The sequence below is a fragment of the Vombatus ursinus genome, unplaced genomic scaffold (assembly GCF_900497805.2).
Source record: "Vombatus ursinus unplaced genomic scaffold, bare-nosed wombat genome assembly UNPS02009062.1, whole genome shotgun sequence".
Classification (NCBI taxonomy): Eukaryota; Metazoa; Chordata; class Mammalia; order Diprotodontia; family Vombatidae; genus Vombatus; species Vombatus ursinus.
The window spans coordinates 4,006,578-4,027,022 of record NW_020948840.1 but is presented as its reverse complement, the minus strand read 5'-3'; the positions used below and the strand labels follow the sequence as shown (position 1 = coordinate 4,027,022).

General features: G+C 35.0%; 1 protein-coding gene across 2 annotated transcripts in view; it reads left to right on the top strand.

The window, feature by feature from the left end:
• The window catches only part of CDH13 (cadherin 13), a 1,255,388-nt gene that overhangs the window by 1,120,368 nt on the left and 114,575 nt on the right, over window positions 1-20,445 (top strand). For both annotated transcript variants that reach the window (XM_027850548.1, XM_027850547.1), the window contains one exon: window positions 19,742-19,924. In XM_027850548.1, the coding sequence (XP_027706349.1) occupies window positions 19,742-19,924 (183 nt within the window). The remainder of the gene's footprint in view (window positions 1-19,741; window positions 19,925-20,445) is intronic.

Sequence of the window (20,445 nt, the reverse complement as noted above, 5' to 3'; positions counted from 1 at the left end):
GTTTTCTTTCTCTGTTTTTGCTCTTCCAGGTTTGGGTACTCCTTCTTTCCCTATTTTTCCAAATAGTTTATATAGTATTTGAATTAATTGTTCTTTAAATGTTTGGTAGAATTCACTAGAATCCATCTGATCTTGGGGATTTTTTTCTTATGATCTCATTTATGGTTTGTTCAATTTCTTTTTCTAAGATAGGACTATTTAAGTATTATATTTCTTGCTCTGCTAATCAGGGCAATTTATATTTCTGTAAATATTCATCCATTTTTACTTAGACTGTTAGATTTATTGACATATGATTAGGTGAAATGGCTTCTAAAATTGTTTTAATTTCATCGGCATTTGGTGGTGAATTAGCCCTTTCCATTTTCGATGCTACTAATTTGGTTTTCTTCTTTCTTTTTTTTTTAAATCAAATTAACCAATGGTTTATCTATTTTATTGTTGTTGTTTTTTTCCCATAAAACCAGTTCTTAGTTTTATTTATTAGTTCAATGGTTTTCTTACTTTCCATTTTGTTAATCTTTTATATAATTTTCAGAATTTCCAATTTGTTTTTAATTGTTGATTTTAATATACTCTTTTTCTATTTTTTTCAATTGCATCACCAATTAATTGATCTGCTCCTCTATGTTATTGATGTAAGAATTTTTAAAAAATATTTTATTCTGAACTCAAGAAATAAAACAAGCATTTCTAAAACAAAGTGGAATAGTTAAAAAAAGATGATTATACATGAGACTATAAATCTACATTTACAACTTGCAATTCCTTTTAAATATATAGTACAATTATCATACAACTTTCTTTTTTATCTTCCTTCCTACCCCTACATTAGAGGTGGCTACCATTAGACACAAATATGTATCTATATGTAAAACCATTCTATACATACTTCTATTTATCATTCCTTTCTCTGGATGCAGACATCACCTTCCTTCATATAATCTTTTTAGTTAATTTGCATTTTGAAATATACGTTTTTTCTTAAGCACTGCTTTGGCTGCATGTCCTAAATTTTGCTATGTTGTATCATTGTTGCCATCCTCTTTAATTAAAATAATTATTATTTCTATGATTTGTTCTTTGACTCAACTATTCTTTAGAATTAGATAATTTAGTTTGCAATTAGTTTTTAATCCATGTTTCCACAGCTTTTTATTGAGTGCAATTTTATTGCATTATGGTCTGTACAGAACACATTTAATATTTCTGATTTTCTGCATTTGGTTGTGAAGTATTTATACCCTAATACATAATGAAATTTTGTGAAGATATCATATACCACTGAGAAAAATATATGATCCTTTTTATTTTCTTTTAATTTCCTCTAGAGGTCAATTATGTCTATCATTTTGTTTTGTTTTGTTTTTTGTTAATTTTATTCATCTCTTTAATTTCTTTCTTTATTTTATGGTTAAATTTATCTAGTTTTGACAAGGGAAAGTTGAGGTCCTCCTCTAGTATAGTTTTACTATTTATTCCTGTGAATCATTTAACTTTTGCTTTAAGAATTTGGATGCTATGTTATTTGGTGAATATATGTTTAGTATTGATATTATTTCATCATCTATGATAACTTTAAGAAAATGTCATTTCCTTTCTTACCTCTTTAAAATAGTTCTATTTTTTGCTTTTGCCTTGTCTGAGATCATGATTGCTACCCCTGTTTTTTTTTTATCTCAGCTGAAACATAAGAGATTCTGCCATCTTTTTACCCTGTGTCTTTCTGTTTAAGTGTGTTTTTGTAAACCATTTTTTTAAAATCCAATCTGCTATCTGCTTCCATTTTATGGGTGAGTTCACTCAATTCATATTCACAGTTATGTTTACTAATGTGTATTTCCCTCCTTCCTATTCTCTCTGTCTCTGTCTCTCTGTCTGCCTCTTTCTCCCTCCCTCTCTCTCTCATGTGTGCGCATGCACACACTCGTACTTTCTCTTTGTCTTTACCCTGTCCTTACTCAAAAGTCTGGTTTTGCTTCTGAACATGGCCTCCCTTAATCTGCCTTCCCTTCTATCACTTCCCATCTCCTTCCCCTCCTTCTTCCCTGTAGGGTAAAATAAATTTCTTTACCCAGCTGAGTATGCATGTTATTCCCTCTTTGAGCCAATTGTGATAGGAATAATGTTTGGTGCTACCTGCTACTCTCCCCACCCCTACCATTTTCCTGTCCAATGCAAAAATTCCTTCTTTTATGTCCCTTATGTTATATACATTTCTCCATTCTTCCTTTCTTTTCCCACTTCTTCCTGTGCATCCCTCTTTCTCATTCTTTAATCATTTTTTTAATCAATCCATCATAGTCAACTCACACTCATGCTCTCTGTCTAATATAACTGCCATTATAATGATAACAGTTCTTAGGAGTTACAGTTGTCATCTTCCCATACAGGAATGTGAACAGTTCAACCTAATAGAATACCTTATGATTTCTCTTTCCTGTTTACCTTTTTTGTGCTTCTCTTGAGTCGTGCTTCTATTTGAAAGTCATGTTTACAATTTAGCTCTGTTCTTTTTATCAGAAATGCTTGAAAGTCCTCTATTACATTAAATAACCATTTTTTTCCCCTTGTAATCCTAGTTCCTTTGCCTTCTGGAATATCAGATTTAATATGGAAGCTGCTAAATCTTGTACAATCCCAATTGTGGCTCCATGACATGTGAATTGTTTCTTTCTGGCTGCTTGCAATATTTTCCCCGTGACCTGGGAGCTTTGTAATTTGTCTATAATATTTCTAGGAGTTTTCATTTTGGGATCTTTTTCAGAAGGTGTTTAATTGATTCTTCCAATTTCTATTTTCCTTTCCAGTTCTAGGATATGAGGGCAGTTTTTCTTGATAATTTCTTGAAATATGATGTCTAGACTTTTTTTAATCATGACTTTCAGGTAGTAAAATAATTTTTAAATTATCTCTCCTCAATTTATTTTCCAGGTCAGTTATTTTTCCAGTGAGATATTTCACAGTTTCTTCTAATTTTTCACTCATTTGACTTTGTTTTATTGTTTCTTGATGTCTCATGAAGTCATTAACTACCACTTGCCCAGTTCTAATTTTTTAAAAATTATTTTTTCAGTGAGCTTTTGTATTCTTTTTTCATCTAGCCACTTCTGCTTTTTAAGGAATTTTTTTTCCCTTCAGTGGATTTTTGTGACTCTCTTGCCATTTGGTCAATTTTGTTTTTTAAGGTGTTATTTTCTCCAGTATTTTTTGTGTTTCTTTTACCAAATTATTGACTTTCTTTTCATAATTTTCTTATATCCCTCCTATTTTTTCCCAATTTGTCTTCCACATCTTCTTTTTTGATCTTTAAAAATCCATTTTGAGCTCTTTCAGGAATTATTTTTCATCTTGAGTCTAATTCACATTTTTTTTCCTTTAAGGCTTTGCTTGTAGCTGTTTTGACATTGTTGTTTTCTTCTGAGTTTGTATCTTGATCTTCCCTATCACCATAGTAACATTTTATGATCAGACTCTTTTTTGTTATTTTCTCATTTTTTCCAGCCCATTTCTTGACTGTTAATTTTATGTTAAACTTGGGCACTGATTCCATGGTTGCAGGGACACTGTGCCAAGTTTCATTGTTTTGTGTTTGTATGTGTGTGTTACTATTTTCAGAGGTAGTTCTGGGGGTCAATAAATTGTTGATGCTTCCCCAGTGGTAAGGAGAAGTGTGGTCAGTGCTCTTTTGGCCTGTTCTCATTTTTAGCCAGGAAGGGATTTTGTTCCTCTGTAGCCATTAGCATACTCATGTTGGTCCTAGAATTGTGACCAGGTCTCACCCTCTCTTGCAGCAGGAGGAAGAGGAAGTAAAGGAGAAGGAGAAGGAAAAAGGGAAACTTTTTTTTTTCTTGTTCAGAGTATACCCCCCAAAAGGCCTTCAAAAATTTAAGATAAATTCTACTGTTTTTGCTGTGGTTTTTCACACCCCAAATTTTACACATACACACACATAATATCAGTATCTAGGGATCTAGAGGTTTTCAAGGGCTCATAAACAACATCTAAACAAAATTTTTAAAATTAAGAAGAATAAAATAATTTTAAGAAACCCGATGTAGTATATAGAGCACTGGACTTGACATCAGGGAGATCTGAATTTGAATACTGACTCAGATACCTACTTTTTGTGACCTTGAGAAAAGTCATTTAACCTCTGTAATTCTCAGTTTCACCATTTGTAAAATAGGGAATAATAATAATAACACTTACCTCACAAGGTTGATATTACCAAGTAGGTAGGCTTCTCAGTGGGCAGTAGAAAAATGCACTCTCTCCATTATAACTCTGAATATGGTTGATTCATACCCTGGGCTATTGCTTTGATCTAAACCATGGAAGTGTTGGGAACTCTTGACAAGTAGCTTCTGGCTGTGGGAGAATAATTCTTATGTAGAATGTTGTCAAGGCTTATATGTGATAAAAATGTTGGAGCAGGTTGGAAGAGGCCCCTTTACCCTTTATGCATAGGCAGAAAGAATGAAATTGAAAATCTCCTTAGCTGTAACTAACTAGAAAATTAATTCTGTTTTTTTTGTTTGCTTTTGTTTTGTTTTGTTCCATGAAAGTCACATAAATTACATATTGTATTTAGTTATTTGAAAATATATTCCATCATCTTTACTCATTTACTATAAGTTTTCAATGTCAGTGACATGAGCTATGTCAGTAACAGTAAATCCTCCAGATTCATCTTAGAGTTTAATATTTGACTTGCAAACATTGTTACTATGTCCTCCTGGTAAATTAATTCTCAGGAAAATACATTGCTACATTTTTTTAATGCTGCACGCAGCCTTTCTTATCTCCCTCCCCGTAACTGCACAGTCTAAGGGCTCCAATAGTCTCTGGGTTTTGCAGAGGTAGTTTCTCCTACCAGAGGTAGGGGGAAGAGAGAAATATCCTTTGTCTTCTAATGAGCTGGGAACTAGCTTGCCTGGGCTGTGATGATTCTTTCTTGTCTCTGTTTGTTTGTTTGTTTGTTTTGTTTGTTTGTTTTGTTTTGTTGGTTTTTTTTTTTTTTTGGTTTCTTGGGTTTTTTTTTTTTTGTTTCTTTTTGTTTTTGTTTTTTCTGGAAGACTTCCTGGAAGGAGCTCCAGCTACTGGATCTTTCTCTTCTTCTGCAAACTGTACTGCTCATGCCTAACATGTACCACCCCATTGTGCTCTGCGTGAAATTATCTTTTAAATCTCTGTAGATTTGTTATGTTTCATAACTTGATTCCATATATACCACTGGTATATTATTTCTATTAAAAAAAGATATGCCTTTCATTGTGAGCTTTGGGTCATTAAAAAGGCTTTGTAATTTCCCAAAGGCAATTTGGGAAATTACTCCTAAAATCCTAATCAGCTCTGACCCCAACTCATTGCCCATGTTTCCTGTCTGGCCCAGATAATAGTAATACATACAAAATTACATTTAAATGAATATCATTTAAATATTTATTTGACAGATAGAGTACTGGCCATGGAATCAGAAGGACCTGAGTTCCAATCTGGCCTCAGACACTCACTAGCTTTGTGACCCTGGGCAAGTCCCTTTACTCTCTATGTTTCAATTCCTTATCTGTAAAATGATCTAGAGAAGGAAATGGCAAACCACTCCAGTATCTTTGCCAAGAAAACCCCAAAGGAGGTCATGGAGAGTAGGAAATGACTGAAACAATTTAACAACATCAATTTATTAAGCAAGTAGTATATGAAAGATAATGTGGTAGTAAAAGAAAAAAATAAAATATTGAATTAGTTACAGAACCTCTCCTGCCACTCACCAGATGTCCCGTCTTGAGTAAATAACTTTTAGCTTTCTGGACTTTGGTTTATTCATCTATATCTATAAAATGGAAGTGATACTATTTACACTATCTATCTCCCTGAGTGGTTGTGGGCAAAGCATTTGTAAATCATAAGTTATTTTAGAAATGTGAGCTAGAATCATTATAAGTAAGACACTATCTTCAGATATAATTTATATTATATAAAATTGTGTGTTAGCCAAGCCAGAAGCTTACCAATCACTTCTACATCTACCTTAAAAAAGGATTTGCTTTTTTTCCCTTGCTCTTCAGAAGTCAATTTTCAAAGATCTTTTCACTGCAGGGTTGGGGGGAGGGTATGTAGAATGTATTCTTCTGTGGCTGTAGTGGTGCTGGGGATTGCTGTTCTATATTCTTATATTCTAATAAGAATGCCACTTGAGAGTTAAGGCACAGAAATGTTTTAGAGAATCATGGGATATGGCTTGATAGATCTATTACTTACATAATCTCTAGAAGGGTATATAGGCATTATGGAAATTTTCAGTGTAGTATAGTGATGTTTTTGAACTTACTGCTTTCCCTTGTAACTATGGCTCTACAGTTAATGTCAACATTTTGTTCCTTAATCAAGGAAATGAATTTATTCTGTCTCATTCTGAACTTCTACCTGAAGTCTGTATCCTTCCCAATAATGTTAAATTATCTATTATAGCCTTTAGTCTTTCACTGTTAAATGTAATTCAGCTTTTGCATGCAGTAGAATTAAGCAGGTCTGGAAAATTGACTTACCCATTTCTCTAAGGTCCATTAAGATAGTTTTCTAAGTAATGGGCAGTAATAATATATCTAGATCATCATTTCTCAGGAAATGTTGTAGACCACTACAACTGATAAAATTAGTACTCACCTTGGTTGTGTCTTATATAGTTGTGCATATACAGACCCTATCTGTTTCATAAAGCCAGAGACTAGGGAATATCAAGGAGAAAGTAGAGTAAAGAAGAAAAAAAAAGCTTTAATATAATTATCATTTACTATTTCTTTTAAACTCACATAAGTAAAATATATGAGTTCAGCTATGGAATTCTGTCTCTCATCAGAGGATCAAGTTAGTTATACTCAGAGGGGCTCATCACCAGTTTGGCCACAGGCTGAAGTCATGAAGAATGTTTAACAAGTTTGAAAGAGGTTGCAATCTATATCATTGCAGCAAGCACCCAAAGCAATGTAACCCCTTTTAACATTTCTATATAATATATTTGAAACGTGGTTTAGAGGATAAATCAATTATTTTAATAATAAATTATCTTTAGGGTTTTTTAAGTTTAGTTTCAGTTTAGTTCAGTTTTTTTGAATTTTATCTGGAAAAAAAATCTGATTCCATTTCCCATTGTACTGTTCATTTCAGTATGCCCCTTTTACTTCTTGTGCCCAGAACTAGCTCATCCATAAAACAGGTGCCTTGGGGATGGCCCCTAGTAATGTAGAAGACAAAATAGAATGAATATCAACAGTAGATTTGATCTGTTAAGGAAAAGAATTGGGAGCCAAGATGTAAGTTTAACTATAAGAGACAATGATACCCAATTGACTGGTTTGTATGGTGTCATCTTAACTGTGTACAAGTGGTGGCTTCCATATTCATGGATCACTGTTACAGAGTTTGGATAATGTCATATGACCACGTGTAGATTGAGACCAGTTCAGGGTTAGACTTGTAGTTGTGGTTTTCATTATGACTCTACAGCATAGAGCCTTAGTGTTTCTCTCTGTCTCTCTGCCTCTGTCTGTCTATCTCTCTGCCTGTCTCTCTGTCTCCATCTCTCTGTGTCTGTCTTTGTCTCTGTTTGTATGTGTAATCTCTCTCTCTCTCTCTCTCTCTCTCTCTCTCTCTCTCTCTCTCTCTCTCTCTCTCTTCTCTCTCTCTCTCTACTCTTACTCTGTCTCTCTCACTCTCACCCTTTCCGTTTATTTCTCTCTCATGATCTCTCTCCTGTCCTCTTCTCTCCTTCCTTTCCCTCCCAATTCCTAAATCATGGACATTTTTTGTTTTTTGATTTGTTTTTTTGTTTTTTAACAAGAAGTCATAGGTATTGGACCTGGTAAGCACCAAATAACAGTACAAAGTATAAAATTGACTAAATTTTGAAAGAATTGAGAAGACTTATTTTGAATTTTGGAGATAACTATTATTCAGCTCTCTGTATATAGTCAAACCATCAGATTGTCAGAGCCAAGATAAGAATTCATAATAAACAAGAAGAATAAGTATGAGAAAAATATGACTTATATTTAAGAAGACTTAACCATAAATTATTTAAACAAACTATTAAAAAACAATAATGGGAAATTTGCAAAAGAAATGACATTGACACGGACTGTAATGATTCATCCATAAATGGAAACAATGTAAATTAAATGCTACAAGGAAAACAGAATAGTCCCCAAAATACCTTAGTTAGCAAATATTTGACTTACTTGGCAAACTGGGAAAAGTGGCTGCCAAAGGCAACATTAGATTAGGATATAAAATTATCTATAAACTCTTATAAAAAATGATGATTGATGATTATGAGAAGTATTGTCTCACAAAATACAGAGAAGCAGTTAAGAGTAAAACCTGTCTAAAAATGCTTAGTAAGATATCTAAGTATCCCAAGGATATTCAAGGATGAAAACAGAAAGAAGACAACAAACCAAAAAAAAAGAATATGTGTGTGTGTGTGTGTGTGTGTGTGTTCTCCGACAATGATAGTAGAACAATCACATTTCAACATTCATGTCCCAATGACTAGGTGCTTACAGAGTAAGTAGAAATGGCCCTAAGAGCACAAAGATAGGTAAAGCAGACTGATTTGGTTAAAGAGAGAGGAAATACATGCTGGAGGTAATAAATTGTGAAGGCATTGAGGTCCCAGTTTGCAATATACCTAATAGAGGGGAGATTACCAAGTTGTGGGGGAAAACAAACAAACAAAACCTCATATCTTATTAATGTCAAAAGAAGGTAACTGAAAAAATGTTGATATGTTCCAACCTATATACCTACTCTTCCATCTGTACAAAATTTCTGTGAGGGTCATTTATAGACATTTTGAAGAGATCCTCAGTAAAGAAGGTATTAGTGAGGAACATGCAAACTTTATAATTAATATTCAACAATGTACCATATCTCCAACATTTCACAAATGACTGAAAGATCTAGAAAATATAGGATATTTATTTTTCACTCAGCTTTTCTCATGGGCTTCACAATCTCCAGAAACTCATCTGAAAGATGAAATTAAGTCTGAATTAACCTAAGCACTCCTTGTTCTCTCAAAAGGGGTAAGGAGTGAATATCTGGGAGTCCCTCCCAGATCTTCAGTTTGAGAAGCACACCCTGATTTATTTCACCTCATCATTTCCCAATGAGCTACTTTCCTGAGCTCAGTGATTCCAGGAAACTCATCACTGTGCAAGATGAACTCTAAAACTCTCATAGTGCTTACTTAGCACAACATCACTCAATAGAATAAAGCAACACTTTACAGAAAGAGATGAGTGCCAGGGCAACTAAGCAGGAAACTATTGCAATGCTTTCGGTGACAAGTGAGTAGAACCTGAACTGTGATTGTAGTGGTGAGAGTAGAGAGAAGGAAAATACAGCAATAGATGCTGAAGATGTAGAATTGAAAAGAATCAACACGCAACTGATTAGATATGGAAGTTAAGGGTAGGTGACTACAAAGGTGGTAGTACACTAAGAAGAAATACCATTATAAGGTGGGTGAATTTTGGGTGAAAAATAGTAAGTTCTTTTTGGGACGTTTTAAATTTGAGATGCCTATGCAACATGGGAACATCCAATAGGCAGTTGGTGATACAGGACTGGAGCTTGGGAGGGAGAGGTGGATTGATTGCATAAATTTCAAAATTATCTAAATAAGATTTATAATTGAAGTTGTGGGGACTTGAGAGAATCATCTGGAGAGAGAAAAGAGGAGGATCCAGGTTAGAGCTGTGGGGACAACAATTTGAGGGTAGAACATGGATGCCAATCATCCAGCAAAGAAAACTAAGAAGAAGTGGCTTAAAGGGAGGAGGAGCAACAGCAAAGAGTCATGTCACTAAAACCAGGAAGAAGAGACTGTCTAGTAAGGATAGACTGGACAATATGCATTTATATAATTAACACAAATGGCCACATGTGACTTTTTTCTGTCCTCACAGAAAGTGTGAGGTTTTTTTTTGTTTTGTTTTGTTTTGTTTTTTTGTTTTGTTTTTTTGAGGTTCATTAATACACAGAATAACAATTTGATTGGATTAGATGGCTTCTTGAATCTTTTCAAACTCTGATATTCTATCACTTTTCCTTCCTACAAAGGTTATGATAAAAGGAAGAGAAAGCAATTTTGAATGTGCTTATTTTCTACATACTAATTAAGCAGATTTACCTGTAAATATAAGGGTTTGACATTTGGATGATAGATGCTTAGTTCCTGACTTCATTAAAGAGTAAAAACTTCACCAGATGATGGGATGAAAGTAAATAGTTCCCATGAGGAGTTCCCATACTCAGAAAAGTAGATCAAAAAGTTAATATATGTTACTTGCTACCATTGAACAAGGATGTCTTCCTTGGGTCTAAATAAGAAAACATTGGCTTTTCCCTCAATATTAAAAAAAAAAAAAACTTACCTTCTGGGAACTTTGGAGTGTGTAGTTTTCTCCCATAGAACCTGAAGAGTTGATGCAGGGTGAATATTTTGATAATTATTTATTATCTTTAAAGTACCTGCTCCCAAAGAAATACAAAGGTAAAGCATATTATTCTAAGAAAAGGAAAATGCTATAAAAGAGCAGGGTTATAAGATGATTTTTGATTCACTGCATACATAATGTACATTATCTTTTTCTCATTTACTTATGCACATGACAGAGATTCCTGTGAACTTATTCATCTCATCATCTTCTATCCCCACAGAATCTGGGAGAAAAAACAAATAGGACTGCAAAAACATGCAATACCTTAACTCCAAATGCTTCTCTGATTAATAAAAACTGATCTGGAGTATAATTGGTTTCTCTTGATGGGGAATCATCTTGTACAGAATTTTAATGAATCTTAGAAAGCAATTATCAATTGGGCACGTTTTCTTACGTTGATTTGCTATTCCTTGAGCTGTTTTAACCCAGGCTGTTTCTGTGTTCTCATCCCACTATCGGCCCCACTTCAGGATAGTCTTAATGAAGGTGAACAGACTGAAACAAACCTGCCTAGGCAAAATCTGTTAAAGCAAGAAGACTTTTCTCAAAAGGCAATTCCCAATGTTTTCCCAGTTCTGTCTTACTGAATAATACAATCACAGAACTAACAAAGGTTGTGAGAGATCCTTCGTGCCAGTTAACTTCCACAAATCTAGAACTTGGCAATCTGAGGGTGATAGGAAATCACCCATTTTTTAAAACCTTACTTCAGAGGATTGTGTTGCCCTGTCTAGAATTTCTCATTTCTGTCTTACTCAAGCTATAGATTTTTCCATTTTGTTCTGTCCTCTATGATCACAGAATATAGCCTTTCTTGAGTTCAGGCCTAATATATGCACAGTTATTAAGTAATTCCTCAGCTATTTATTTCCTAGGTAAAATAATTCTAACACTTTGAATATTTCCTCGCAAGTCTTACTTTACAACCTACTAATCATCTTGCCCTAATCTACGCCATATTTTCTAAAATTATAGATGAGAATTTTGCATGGAAGAAAATAAAAGCCCAATATAGATTACACCCATCATTTCCCCCTTGATCTATTAGGCTTATTATCATGTCATGGAAATAGGCAAGATTCATCCCTGATAAGATGTATTCTTTATGAAACCGTGCTTTCTTCATGAGTAGAATTGAGGTTTACAAGATTATCTTTTCCCTTTTTTTACATTCGGATGTCACACTCATTATTGATTAAATTTCAGTTTCCTCTCCATCCTTTATAGATTCATGAAAAATGGATGCCATGACCCTGAAATGCCTTTCTTAAGTACCCCTGACATGTAGGCCATCAAAGCTGAATAAATCTTTTATCAGTCTGGCCTATGTAAACTATCTTATGTTAGTTCTTCTGTTCCTTGGCTTTGATGTCTCACCTTCCCAACATGGCCACTTTTATTTTTGCCTGGACTCACCCTAAGCTCTCTACCTGAGAACAGAAGTATAGATTCTGAATATATATGCTTCTATAATTATGTATATAATACATATATATATATTATATATATGGAGTAACCCATTATTCTGTGATGAACCTGACAAATCTATATCTCCTCATCTTTATTATTGACCATGATAGTTAATCATCCACATTATTATAGTAAGGGAAATGGAATTACTGGGAATGATCAATATGGAGGGACCCCAAAAACTGACCTCAGAATGACCACAGAATAGTCAGTCAATACATTTTTAGAAGTCTCATTTTGTGTCTAGCATTTGAGCTGTCAAACACAATGGTAGGAAGAAAAAACACTTTAATTCTTTGTAGCTTAATTTTTGCCAATTGGAAAAAGTAAATTATAGCAAATGTTTCCTCAAGTGGTTGTATGGTAACTTTATACAATGTTTTGAAATTATGGAGTAGAAGTTACCATAGAAATGTGAAGTGTTGTCATTTATTCTTAATCTAACATATTTTAGTCTCTTTCATTTTTGAATTGCATAGTCAAGTTAAAGTGTTGAATTGAAACAATACAATAAGTGAGTTTAATTAAGCAACAGTAAGCCTCTAAATGGATAACAAGCAAGAAATAGGCTTTGTAGCTTATGTATGAATCAGATAATGGTCCTAACGAAGACTATAATCATTCTGTGAAATGAGCTATAAACAAAAGATAACTGATGGGCAGCCCACATGCTTTCCTGGTATCCACAAGGCAGGAAATCTAAAGGAAGGCTGAGAGCACATGAGGTGGACTCCCTGTACATGATTTATAGTATGACATGGACAAGAGTATTACAGGATGAGAAGGCATGGGGGGTATTATCTGTACCACTGTAGGAAGTTTTCACCTCACTGAGATCACAGATCCATCAATGTATCAAAAATTGAAGTTGAAGACAATTATCTTATATAAACTCATTCTTTCTGAAGTGAATCCATGTCATGAAGTCTGTTATATTATTCCTTATTATTATTCCTTTTTTTTCTATAAATACCCTTCCCTATCTCAGCATCATTACTTTCTTCTTCTCCACTGATTGCTTCCTTTCTTTTATAAAAAAAGTATAGGTCTCCCCATCTGTTAAACAGAAACAAGCAGCAATGCTTTTTTATGTCTGTTGCATATCTAAACTGAGATGTCACACCATACCTCCAAATCAGCATGTTCCAAATCAAACACATCACTGTACACCTGAACATCCTCCTCTTCCTTCTGGGAGGATAGGTACCAACAGCCTCTTGGTCACTCAGACTAGAAATCTGCACACTATCTTTGCCTCTTCTTTCTCTTTTACAAAGTTAACATATATTTAGTTATCAAGTTCTGCCAATTCATCCCCCCTAATAACCCTACTCTTCCCTTCTGTTGCCCACATACTATTCTAGTTCTTCAAGATCTCTCATCTGACTATGGTATTCTAACTGGACACTTTGTTTCCAATTTTCTTCCCTTATGATTCATTCCACATATGCTAACAGAGAAAGGAAGGAAAGAAAGAAGGAAGGAAGGAAGGAAGGAAGGAAGGAAGGAAAGAAGGAAGGAAGGAAGGAGGGAAGGAAGGAGGGAAGGAAGGAAAAATTTAAGTGTCTATTATGTGCTAAATACTGTGCTAAGTATTTTACAAATATTATCTCACTTGATCCTCACAACAATCCTGGGAGGTAGGTGCTATTATCCCCATTTTAGAGTAAGGAAATTGAGGTAGACAGAGATTAAGTGCATTGCATAGCTTCTAAGTGTCTGAGGGTCACATAGTTTCTAAGTGTCTGAGGCCAGTTTTAAACTCAGGCCTTCCTGATTCCAAGCCTAACACTATTCACTGTGTCACCTAGTTGTCTTCATATAAAACTATTCCAAGTATGTCATCATAGTCCAGTCAATCCATGATATTATTAGTATGGTAACTACCTCAGGCAATGGAGAGTGTAACAGTACCAGGCTTCCTCCTTCATCTTGTCCAGATCTTTCATAACCCTTTCATAATGCATAATAATGATAATTATTCATCGTTACATAGCACTTTGAAGTTTACAAAATGTTATATATGTTTGTATATGTGTATAAATCTCATTTGATTCTTATGATAACCCTATGAGATAGGTGCTAATATCATGCTAATTTTACAGATGAGGAATTTTGGGCTGACGAATTCTAAATAGCTTGTCCAGAGTCATAGTTTGTGGCTTTCTGAGACAGTATTTGAACTAATCTTCCTAACTCTAAGTCCAAAACTCTATCTATTGGGCTACATAGTAATCTAATTTATTCATTGGGATGGAAATCTCTTTGTTTTTGATTTTGTCATTCTAGAACACTGTTTACAATCTTTTAATGGCATTCATTTCTTTTCAAATACTCTCCCACTTACATAACTGGATCTGTAAAGTCCTCCAAAATCTCTTCTAACCTACTCTTCCAGGCTTATCTCTCACTACTTTCATATTTATAGGACTTGATCTGGTTAAAGTGGAGTATTTATTCTTTCCCAGTTGTGTGTTCCTACTTCCATCTCCTATTGTATATTTATTTCTCTCTGAATACCTTTTTTTTCATTTTTGCCTGTTGAAATCACAAGTATTTTTCAAGAATCATCTCTAATTCCATTTCTTCTTTGACTCTTTCTTTGATTTTCTGTACTGGATTTAGTGTCTCTCCTAAAGAGACTCCTTATCCCTTCCTGTCCCTTTTGGCACTAGTTCTACATCTCTTTTAGGATATATGTATACACACACACACACACACACACACACACACACACATACATACATGCATACACACATAAATACCTATGCTAATGTCTAGAGACCAGAAACTAAATTCAATTCAGGAAGAAATATTTACTTACCTCTGTCACATTCTTACGTTCTTTCTATTATTATACTTGTTTATATAATGTCATTCCTCCAACCCCTACCAAAGTATAAGATCTTTAAGAATTGAGATGATTTGTTGTTTATCATATACCTTATCCCTTAGCCTAATGCTTTGTTCCTATGAACTACTATTAGGGGCTGTGAGTTCCACTGAACTGAAATGACTTGGTTAAGTGTGAATGTGTCTACATGATTAAAACATTTCTAAGGTTATTGCATTGGAGGAAATAGAGAGAACACATATTTATTTTAATTAGATTTCTAGATCCAGCAAACATGTGACTTGTTAGTTTTATCTTAGTGAAGAAACATTTCCTAGATATATAAAATGTAGTCTCTCTTTCACAAAACGAAACTAGGGCACCCAGCCAATGTTTTTCCTATCTTATCAACTGAATGGATAGGTCATATCTTGTTTTTGTTGTTTTTGTTATTGTTATCATCATTACCTGTGGGTCAAAGTATAGTTGGAAAGGATTGTCCAAGTCAAGAAGCATTTATTAAGCACTTATGTGCTAGGCATTGTTCTAAGACATGAGATTACAAAGAAAGACATACATATGCCTGCTCCAAGGAGCTTACAGTCTAATAGGTGATACAACATACAAACCACTATGTATAAACAAGATATATTTGAGGTAGATTATTGAGATAAATATTTGAAATCTTTATCTCAAGTGTAAGGCAGTAGCATTAAATGAGCCAGAAAAAAGGCTTCTTTTAGAAGACTAGCTGAAACTTACAGGAATCCAGGGAAGCCAGGAGGCAAAGACAAGGAGGTAGACAGTTCCAGCCACAGAAGATAGCCAGTGAAAAAACACTGAGTCAGGCTATGGAGTGTCTTATGTGAGGAACAGAAAGAAATCTGTCACTGAATCATAGGTATAATGGAAGGGAATAAGATTTAAGAAGACTGAAACAGTAGGAAGGGGCAATGTTCTAAAGGGCTTTAAAAGCCAAACAAGGATTTGTTTGATGTAAAGGTAATAGGGAGTCACTGGAGTTTATGGGAGGGTTACATGATCAAACTTGTGCTTTAGGAAGATTACTGATAGCTAAGTGGAAGAGGGACTGCAGTGGAGAGAGGCTTGAGAGAGGAAGCCTAACCTTAAGACTACTGCAAAAATCCCTGGGTGAGATGATGAGGGTCTGCACCACCATTGTGGTCATAGTATCACAGTTGATATTGGGGTATATAAAAGGACTTTTGTGAAGGTAGAATCAACAGGACTGAGCAATAGATTGGATATGACAGGGATGAGAGAGAGTGAGTAGTCTAACATGACATCTAGATCTCAGATGACTGGGTGATTGAGAAGACTATGGTACCCTCAATAGTAACAGAGAGGTTTAGAATAGGAGAGGATATGATGGGTAAAGATGAGTTTGGTTTTGGAAATGTTAACTTAAGGTATCTACAATAAATCTCTTAAAATGTCCAATAGGCACTTAGAGAAGAAAGACTGGAGGTCAGCAGAGAGGTTAGGGATGGGCAAGTAGATTTGATAATCATCAAAATAAAGATGATAATTGAATCCATGGGAGCTGATGAGATCACAAAGTGAAATAATATAGAGGGAAAAAAAGAGAGACCAGGAGAGAAGTCTGTAAAGTACCCATGTTTAGCAGGTGTGATCTGCATAAAGATCCAGCAAAGGAGACTGAGGAGTGGTCAGATAGACAGCAGAAACAGGAGAGAACAATATCATATGAATCTAGAGAGAACAGAGTACAATGGAGAAGAGCATGACTTACAATGTCAAAGGCTGTGGAAAGGTCAAGAAATATGAGGATTGAGAAAAGTTCATTAGATTTGGCAATCAGGAGATTATTGGCAACTTTGAAGTGAGAAGTTTCAGTAGAATAATGAGGTCAGAAACTAGCCTGCAGAGAATTAAGAAAATCAGAGGAAAATAATTGGAGGCACCAATTGTAGATGTCATTCTCAAGGAACTTGGACATGAAAGGGAGGGCAGGGATAGATGAATAGCCAATGAGTTTAGATGGATGAATTCAGCACTTTTTGAAGATAGAGAAAGCATGGGAGTATTTAAAGGTAACAGAGAAGCAGCCAGTAGACAAGGAAGGTCTGAAAATCAGTGAAAGAATGGAGATAATATAGCAAGAAATCTGCTAAAAAAGATAGGATAGAATGAGATCACATACATTTGGAGGAGTTTGCTGGGGCAAGAAGAAAGACGATCTCTTCATATGTTCTTTCAAAGTCAAGCTCTTATGTTTTGGCTTTCCATATAGTCTCTAACTTCTTCAGAAGTACTGATTTACCCAGAAATCTAAAATACTGAGACAGAATTAGAAAACAAATGAATTTTCCACTGCATATATTCAAGGAGCATTATCAACAGAGTTTTGTGATGGGTTCACTTTGCTCAGGTTTGTAAATGTTTATCTTACCTGCTGTCAAGACACATAATGGCTCATGTTTGAGAAGACCAAATGGTCCCTTCTGGGTATGCTTTCCTTATAAATCCCACTGATGTACCTGAATCTGACTCTAGGAAAGGCATCCTGTCTTCTCACTCTTTTGGATTTTTGTTGCATTGTCCACATTTGTTTGTTTTAACTCTCCTACTTTCGCTCCTCATGATCCATACCAACCTGCTCTCTCTGATCAGACATGTGTCTTCTTGGCAGTTCCTAGATCATAAATTTGAATAGTCTAGATAGAATTTTATTCATTATTGAAGCTCATATTTGGAAGAGTCCTCAAAGGCAACATATTACAATATAAACTTAAAAAGTAATCCCTTCTCTTCCTTTTCTAACCCGTGGTCATCCAAACTTTGCTTGAAGACTTACAGTAAGAGAGAATCTATTCCCTTTTGAGGTACCTCATTCCAATAATTTAGATTTTTTATGCTTAAAAGTAGTTTTTGCTTTTGTTTTCATTTTCCTCTCTTACCTTAAGCTGAAATATGCTTATCTTCAACTTCTACCCATGGCTAATAGTGTTTTTCTCTGGGGCAAAGCAGAACAAGTCAAATCCCTCTTCCAAGTGACAGCCCTTCAAATACTTGAAAGCAGCCATCATGCTTCCTCTAAGTTTTCTTTTTAAAACATTTCATTGCTGTATACCTGATACATAACCACCTTTTTAAATCAGATAATCACATTTTTATTTAAATTGCTGAGTTCAGGCCAACATGACAAAACAGGAAAATGATAAATGTTGGAGAAGATGTGGAAAAATTGGAACACTAATGCATTGTTGGGGGAGTTGTGAAATGATACAACCATTTTGAAGAGCAATTTAGAACTACGCCCAAAGGGCTATAAAAATGTGCATACCCTTTGACCCAGCAATAGCACTTCTAGGGCTATATCCCAAAGAGATCACACAAATGGTAAAAGGACCTACATGTACAAAAATATTCATAGCAACTCTTTTTGTGGTGGCAAAGAATTTGAAATTAAGAGGATGCCCATCAATTGGGGAATGGCTGAGCAAGTTGTGGTATATGAATGTGATGGAATACTATTGTGCTATAAGAAATGATGAACAGGCTGACTTCAGAAAAACCCGGAAAGGCTTGCATGGTCTGATGCTGAGCGAAGTGAATAGAACCAAGAGAACATTGCACACAATAACAACCACATTGTGTGATGACTAATATTGATAAACTTAACCCTTCCTGGCAATACAAGGATCTAAGACATCTCCAGAGGCCTTGTGATGGAAAATGCTATCCACACCCAAAGAAAGAACTATGGAAGCCAAATTGCTATTTTTTTTTCTCTTCTGTTGAGTTTTGTTTCCTCTTTCTGATGGTTCCTCCTATTGGTTTTAATTTCTACTTACAACATCACTAATGTGAAAATATGTTTAATATGAATGTAAATGTATAACTTATATCAGATTATACACCGTCTTGGGGAGGGTGGTGGGGGGGAAGGGGGAGAAAAATTTTAAACTCAAAAGCATATGGAAGTGATTATTGATAAATCAAAATAAATTAATAAAAAACAAAAAAAATAAAAAAATAAATTGCTGAATTCGAATTTGTGTTTAAATATTGAGGAGCATAGCTGAAGTTGGTGAACTGAGGAAGGCAAGGGTAATGGAGACTGGTAGTACTAAAAGCCTGGAGTTTGCAGTCAGGAGACTGGCAGGCAGTCCAGAACTACACAAACAGGTCTGGTGGACAAAATCTGCACTGTAATTGAAGCAAGGTCCAAGGTTGCCTGATGATAGTCAGGGGAACCATGGAAGTTCTGGAGTGAACAGAATGTGTCTTAACAGTGTTAATCAGCTGGATGGAAAACACACTCATGCAATCATATTCCAAAGACACAATGCTTGAACCATGGTTTCCTTTTCATTCTTCCTCAATCTAGTTGTCTCCCATCTACACATGCTAAGAATTTTTTAATACACTCTTTATGAAAAAAAAAAAAACAAATTACACAGATTCTTCTGAGAAGTGATAGACAAATTAGTTTTCCCCTTTTCCATCTCAAGGCATCAAGATTAAGGTTTATGATTAATGATTTGTAAGTCAATTAATCAACTGTGGCTTTTTAAACCTCATTTCTCAAATTACTTCTCTTTCAACAAACAGTCTTTTTGACGTCTCCATAGCGTCCCTAGATTCACTTTCATGTTAATTGAAATTCCCAGCTATTTTTTATTCTTCCAAGTTTATTGGTATAACCTATTTATGAAATATTTGCAAACGCATTACTATTCACCTGTGATATGTCAAGGGTAAGTAGTAAAACAATACTTTATGCTCCCAAGTACTGAAGAAAAGGACAATAAAAATGCTAATTATGGTCTGCAAAACTCAGGGTTCCTGAAACTATACCTTTCCTTCCAAATGAAAGGAAATGTCATTGGGCAAGTCTGCTCAGTCCATATGGTAACAATTACTTTCTGCTTTGTTTTAGTTTCATGCCACTGTCAATGAAGGAGTTGTGGGAGTGATTGTCAATTTAACGGTTGAAGACAAGGATGACCCCACTACTGCAGCCTGGAGAGCTGTCTACACTATCATCAATGGAAATCCAGGGCAGAGTTTCGAAATACATACAAATCCCCAAACTAATGAAGGAATGCTTTCTGTTGTCAAAGTAAGAACGGTTCTATTTCTCTCTTTCTTCTTTGGTGGGAGTTGAAGGAGACCCAAAATAGATTGGAAGGACACTGTGGTTTAGGGGAAAGGGTACAGAATTTAGAGACAGTAGATCTGGATTTAAAACCTAGTTGAGTTTTACCACTTCTATAACCTTATGCAGGAGGCAGCTAAGTGGATCAGTGGATAGAGCACTGGGCTGGAGTCAGTAAGACCTGAGTTCAAATTCAGCCTCTGACACTTAGTAGCTGTGTGACCCTGAGCAAGTCAGTTAACCTCTGTTTGCTTTAATCCACTGGAGAAGGAAATGGAATGCTACTCCATTATCTTTGCCAAGAAAATCCCATGGACAGTATGGTCCACGGGAGTATGAAGAGTCAGACATGAATAGATGAGCAGCAATAACCTTAGTCACTTAATTCATTGTCCTCTCTGGTGCTCATTTTCCTAGTATGTAAAATCAGCAGATTGAGTTTGATGATTTTCAAAATCTATGATACCATGATTTGCATACTCTTA